Source organism: Myotis davidii, unplaced genomic scaffold (assembly GCF_000327345.1).
Source record: "Myotis davidii unplaced genomic scaffold, ASM32734v1 scaffold251, whole genome shotgun sequence".
Lineage (NCBI taxonomy): Eukaryota > Metazoa > Chordata > Mammalia > Chiroptera > Vespertilionidae > Myotis > Myotis davidii.
In genome coordinates this window covers 464,411-470,974 of record NW_006282378.1, presented here as the reverse complement: position 1 = coordinate 470,974, position 6,564 = coordinate 464,411, and the positions used below count along the sequence as shown (strand labels likewise).

The 6,564-nt window shown below is 48.1% G+C and overlaps 1 protein-coding gene across 1 annotated transcript in view; it reads left to right on the top strand.

The window, feature by feature from the left end:
• Positions 1-6,564, top strand: part of ATP1A4 (ATPase, Na+/K+ transporting, alpha 4 polypeptide) — a 36,575-nt gene that overhangs the window by 22,927 nt on the left and 7,084 nt on the right. Inside the window, exons 13-17 of the mRNA XM_006752838.2 lie at positions 1,999-2,135; positions 2,994-3,144; positions 3,469-3,637; positions 5,204-5,358; positions 5,514-5,637. Coding sequence (XP_006752901.1) covers positions 1,999-2,135; positions 2,994-3,144; positions 3,469-3,637; positions 5,204-5,358; positions 5,514-5,637 — 736 coding nt within the window. The remainder of the gene's footprint in view (positions 1-1,998; positions 2,136-2,993; positions 3,145-3,468; positions 3,638-5,203; positions 5,359-5,513; positions 5,638-6,564) is intronic.

Genomic DNA, 6,564 nt, shown 5'->3' with positions numbered 1-6,564 from the left:
AGGAAGAAGTTAGCAATGAAATTCTTTTCATACTTGACAAATTCCAGAGACTGCCAGAAGCCCTTTACCTCGCAGGGAGCCATTCTCTGCGGAACTGCGCTTCTATTGTCTGCGCATCTCCACTCGCTGAGAAACTGCATCCTGGGAACTGGCTCTCGGGGTGCCTGGCATGGAGGTGGTACTGCCAGAAGCTGCTACAGAACCGTGCATTTGAATGTCAGTCTGGGCTAGGGACCAGGGACGTACCCGAACGATACCACGCCTGGCCTATTGGTCTCAGGTCCCTATTGATGAGCCACTGGGAAGCTCAGGGCACTGTAAGCCCAAAAGGCACCGCTGAGGGCTCAGTCTGAACCACATCTGGAATCTTCTAATCTTCTGTGCAGTTCCCTCCCAGACCCTCACCTTATCCCACCCCCACAGGCCGAGCCTGGTGAGGGTCCAGTCCCCACAACGGAGCCAGGGTGCTTGAAACCAGTGGTGTGGGTAACAGCTCACAGTGTGACCTTCCTCCGGCTCTGGAATCCCAGCTTAGCCACACTCTCTTCTTCCAGCACAGCTTGGGGTGCTGGTGTGGAATGATGAGGGCTCCGAGGAAAACTAAAAGGCTTCTCTCGACGCTCTGAACGTAGATAGACTGGCTTTTCCAGGACCTCTGCTCCGGAAGCAGTTGGATAGTTCAGTCACAGTCAGATAGTGTCCCTCCTACTCCCTCGGAGCCTGAAAACCCGGGTCCTAGGAACTATGGGCACTGGTGCCCAGGAAGCAGCCATTCCTTCATTCCCTTTAAAAAATATATATATTTTTTTTATTGATTTCAGAGAGGAAGGAAGAGTGATCGTTGAGAAAGAAACATCAATGATGAGAAGCATTGATAGGCTGTCTCCTGCATGCCCTCTACTGGGGATCGAACCTGAAACCCTGGCCATGTGCCCTAACTGGGGATTGAACTGACACCTCCTGGTTCATAGGTCAACTCTTAACCTCTGAGCCATACTGGCTGGGCCGGAGGATATTTTTCCATTGATCTTTTTTAGAGAGAGTGGAAGGGAGGGAGAGTAGAGAAAGAGAGAGACATCGAGACATCAATGTGACATTGCCTTGTCAGAGGTGACACGCGAACTCATTTTTTTGGTTGATTTTTCTTTGTTAAATGGCATTTAAATATATAAAATAAATATCAGAAATATAAGTCTTTGTTTTACTGTGGTTGCAAAGATCAAAAAATTTCTGTATGTGACACGGCACCAGAGTTAAGTTAGGGTTTTTCAAAATGCTAACATGCCGAACTCAAAAGGTTCGCCATCACGGGGCTAGGGCCATTCCTTCATTGCTTGATTTGATCATTGCTCGTTGCTGGATTACTATGTGTTAGGCAGTGTGCTAAGACAGGAAACTTCACAAGGAGGCAGAGATACGGCCCCACCCTCACAGAGCTCTCAGCAGCGTGGGGGAGAGACGTGTGAGCAATCGTCCAGGTTAAGCAGAGAATGCTAGGAAAGCACGGAGCACGGACCCCTGACCTTTGGGAAGGAATGGGGTCCGGGTGGTAACAGCCATGCAAAAGGGCTAAAATTTAGGGGCACAGGGAGGCAGCAGGGAAAAGAGAGGAAGGTGTGAGACTCAGAATGCACCTGGGCCTTGATGGAACTTCGCTTGGCAGATGGACTATTCCAGATGTTCCTTTATTACCGTTCGTTCTATGTGTAGGCATTTCTGTCTTTGAGCTTAAAGAAGCAGAATAGCTTCTGAAGCAATTAAATGAAATTCTGAATATAGCAATATACCTCAGTCTCTGACTTCCTCCTCGAAAACCTAGTACTCAAATTGCCTTACGTTTTATGACCTGATGATCCTGGCCCATCCCCAAGGGTTGAAGAGAGTTCTTGGGAATGAGCTCCTGAAAGCAGTGGTCCGTGAGCTCACAGAGAGAACGGTGAGGGACCCAGGACCTCCCGGAAGATGATTCCACTCCTCTTCTCTCCCTTCCCAACACAGGTGATTATGGTGACAGGGGATCATCCCATCACAGCCAAGGCCATTGCCAAGGGTGTGGGCATCATCTCAGAAGGTAATGAGACCGAAGAGGACATTGCTGCCCGGCTCAAGATCCCTGTCGACCAGGTCAATAGCAGGTGAGACCCCTGAAGAACTCAGATCTGCCACGTCTTCCCCTCTCATCAGCCTGCCCCACCCAGATCCCACTCACTACCATTCCTGAAGGAACCTGCAGCAGGTCGGATGTGCAGGGTTTACGTAGTGCAAAGTAAAGTGTAATAGGAAAACGACCACGTGGGTTTCAGAAGACATGGAACAAAGATCGAAACAGAGAAAGGGGAGGAATGGTTGAGAAAGGGGGGAGGGGATGGCATGTGTCCATCCGGGAACAGTGAATGGCTGGGGGCCAGTGAGGAGGCTGGGCTGAAAGGAAAAACAAGGGGGTTATAGTAAAAGTTGGTTAAGGGGCAACTGATGAATTCTCGACACTCTGAACTGACCTTTTTTTTTTAATATATTTTATTGATTTTTTATAGAGAGGAAGGGAGATAGATAGTCAGAAACATCGATGAGAGGGAAACATCGATCAGCTGCCTCCTGCACATCCCCCACCAGGGATGTGCCCGCAACCCAGGTACATGCCCTTGACCAGAATCGAACCTGGGACCCTTCAGTCCGCAGGCCGACGCTCCATCCACTGAGCCAAACCGGCTTCGGCTGAACTGACCTTTCAAAATTCTTCTTGCACCCTGGCCGGTGTGCCTCGGTTGGAGCGCCGTCCCAAGCACTGAAAGGTTGTGGGTTCGATTCCCGGTGGGGGCACATACGGGAACCGATCCATGTTTCTCTCATACACAGATGTCTCTCTCTCTCTCTCTTCCCCTCTCCTTAAAATCAGTAATAAATAAATAATCACACAAACAAACTCATATCCTCCAGTGAGGATTAAAAGCAAAACATAATTTAAAAATCAAATAATTTTTTTTTTTGCTCAGGGATGCCAAAGCCATTGTGATACATGGCTCAAAACTAAAGGATCTGAACTCAGAACAGCTTGACAATATCCTCCAAAACCACACGGAGATTGTGTTCGCTCGGACCTCCCCGCAGCAGAAGCTCATCATTGTAGAGGGATGTCAGAGGCTGGTAAGGAGGCAGAAGAGCCGGGAGATCTGCAGACATCGCGTGGCATGGCCCAGGCCGACACCAAGCAGAGCGATGCCTGCGGGGCCCGAGGACACTCCAGAATCCCATCTTGAACCTCGGAGATGGGCAGCAGTCTGCGGGCTCCCTGAGAGGGTTTTCCCCTGAGAGTTTCAATATATTAGGAGGAACAGGAGAAGGAAGGGCGAAGAGGCCTCCCTCAAGCATGATTATATCAAGAAACGGGGGATGATGAAATCAAACTGATTTGGGGAACAGGTCTTGAATCTGACAGTCATTATTTCGCTCCCTCTGTGCTTCTCCCAGGGGGCCATCGTGGCGGTGACGGGCGACGGGGTGAACGACTCCCCGGCGCTGAAGAAGGCGGACATCGGCATCGCCATGGGCATCGCTGGCTCCGACGTCTCTAAGCAGGCAGCTGACATGATCCTGCTGGACGACAACTTCGCCTCCATCGTCACGGGCGTGGAGGAGGGTGAGGAAGCAGAGTTGGGACTTGACCCTCAGACTCACGTGGGAGTTGGTGTGCGGTGCTCTCATTCCCATTGTCCATCATCCAACTTGGATGATGCTGTAGAGACTGGGGAAAATCTATTCTATTTAAAATCATTTTTCTTGAAATATTAATGTTTATTGCATGTCAATGGCTAATTATTTTGTATCTACAATCTGGTAATAGGTTTCATTTGTATATTGTTAAAAAAAAAAAAAGACTGGGGAAAATCACTGTAAGACAAAATTTTGCAAACCAGATTCAGTTGGTACTTATAGACCATTATAATCAGGAGCCCTTTTTTATTAGATTGGAGGAAAGGCCAGATTATTTAGCAAGACTAGGACTATACTATAGTATCTTCTTTCTTTCATAAATATATACATATATATTTTATTGATTTCAGAAAGGAAAGGAGAGGGAGAGGGAGATAGAAATATCAATGATGAGAGAGAATCATTGATTGGCTGCCTCATGCACACCCTACACTGGGGATCGAGCCCGAAATCCAGGCATGTGCCCTGACCAGGAATTGAACCATGATCTCCTGGTTCATAGGTCGACGCTTTGAGCCGTGCCAGCCGGGCTGTAGTATCTTCTTTCTTCTCTCATGAAGATTCAAGCAGGTCCACAACAAATTCCACAACATAGCCATCTCCCTGGACTACTTCATACTCCATATGTCAGGAGGGCCTCGTAGGGACCTATTCCATGAATGATGTTGACATATTAAGATCAGTTGGAGCCTGATCGATAAATTGATTGCATGAGCCAAACTTATTACCTCTTTCCCAGAGAATTCTGAAGACAATACCCACTGGTAAATGAGAATTCCAGAATTCTGATTCCCAGGCTTCCTGCTTTCTGCCTGGAGCTATCTTACTAAAACTAACATAATAGGACAATAGTTATCGTTTTATTGAGACCTCAGGTGATCCAGATATTGTTCAATATTTTATATTCAGTTCAATACATTTTTTTGAGCACCAACCATAGTTGTGCCGGGTACTATTCTAGATGCTGGGGATGCAACGGTGAGGAATGAAAAGACGCACAGTCCTGTTCTCGTGTCATTTCATTTCTAGCAGAACAAGACAGACAATAAACTGTAGAGTATAGTAAAGGACGCTAAGTGCAATGAAAACAATAAAGCAGGGGTCCCGGTAGAGATGACAGTTTTTGAAAGGGTCATCAGGGAGGAAATCAAACCATCTTACAAGGCAGAAGGTGAGGAGCAACCAAAGTCACAAGCCAGTTATGGCAGAAAATGAGATCAGAACCTAAGCCCAGGTTCTTTCAACTTTGGCCTTAACCTTCTCACCACTTTTATATTGGGGTTCACAAGCGCCTCTAAGTATTAACCGGGCCCAACCCTGCTTAATAAGCCATGTTGAATCCAAGAACAAAGAGTGACCACCGAGGCCTAGGACCTCCAGACACTTTCACGGGTCACGACACTGCTTTACAGTGGTCTCTCTGTCCAGGAGCTGGTCTCTGGGAGGTGTGTCCTCTCTATTGTTCTCACAGAAGGTTGACCATTCCCCCCAGGCCGCCTGATCTTTGACAACCTGAAGAAATCCATCGCGTACACCCTGACCAGCAACATCCCCGAGATCACGCCCTTCCTGTTCTTCATCATCCTCAGCATCCCCCTGCCTCTAGGCACCATCACCATCCTCTGCATCGACCTGGGCACTGACATGGTGAGGACCAAACCGGGACCCAGCTGCAGAACTCCTGTGAGACGGACTGAGCAGTAGGAGGACTCTGTGTCCAGGGACAGGGACCGAGCTGGAATGACTTCTGTGTTTCCTTCTGAATTTTGTGTCCCCCTGTTACTCCCCCCCTCCATTCTCAGGTCCCTGCTATCTCTCTGGCTTATGAGACAGCTGAGAGTGACATCATGAAGCGGGCTCCACGGAATCCAAAGACTGAGAAACTGGTGAACGACCGTCTCATCGGCATGGCCTATGGACAAATTGGTGCGGCCAGAGCGCGGGGGAAGGGAGCGGGGAATGTTTGCACCTGTCTAGTCATTGGAGCCATCTCAGTTGGGAAGTCAGTTGGTTCTTAACCACAAACTGTGTTAGGCCCTGGGAATACAAGAGATCATTGATCTATGGTCTGCCCTTGACTTAACGCCCAGCCAGGAAGGGACAAATATATATAAGATGATAGCATCTTTCCAAGGGCCAAAAAAATGAGCATAGACAGGAGTACAAAAGCAAGCAGGCTCACCAGTCATGAGGATTGTCAGACGTTTTATGAAGGAAACAGGACTTAAACTTGATGCTGAAAGATAGGGCTTAGATTAAGTGCAGTTAAGAAGGGAGGGGGGAGGCGGGGCGGGCGGGGAAGAAGAGAGGAGAAATTCACATGGTCTGGCTGTTGAAGGGTGAATAAGCCAGTTTATTCCTGATAAAGGAGCAGTGCAAAATAAGGCTCTAGGCAATTGGTCCAGGTTTGAAGTACATTTGAAAACCATTAGATGTCTTTATTCTTGAGTTGCCAGGTGCAGTAGGGTGTTTCAGGAGTAGAATGAGGGGTGGACAGGGAAGAGATTGAGGACAGGGGAACCTGACTCAGAGAAAGGCTTCAAAAGGCAGCAGACCTTGGACGTGGTCCATCCCAACATCTAAAGGAGGAAACACACAGAAAAAGTAGGGATGTAGGAGCCAGACCTATGTCTGAATCCCCATTTTACCACTTCCTGCATGACCCTGGACAATGACTGAATCATTTTTGTGCTTTTGTTTCCCACTTAAGAGATGTAAATAATAGTTCAGACTTGTGAAGAGCAATGTCCAGGGCATCTGCACAGTGCACAGCTCTATAGTTAGTGGCTACTGCTGTGGTCCAGGCATGGGGAATTCAGGTTTTGAGTAAGGGAGAGGCAAGGGCCTGATAAG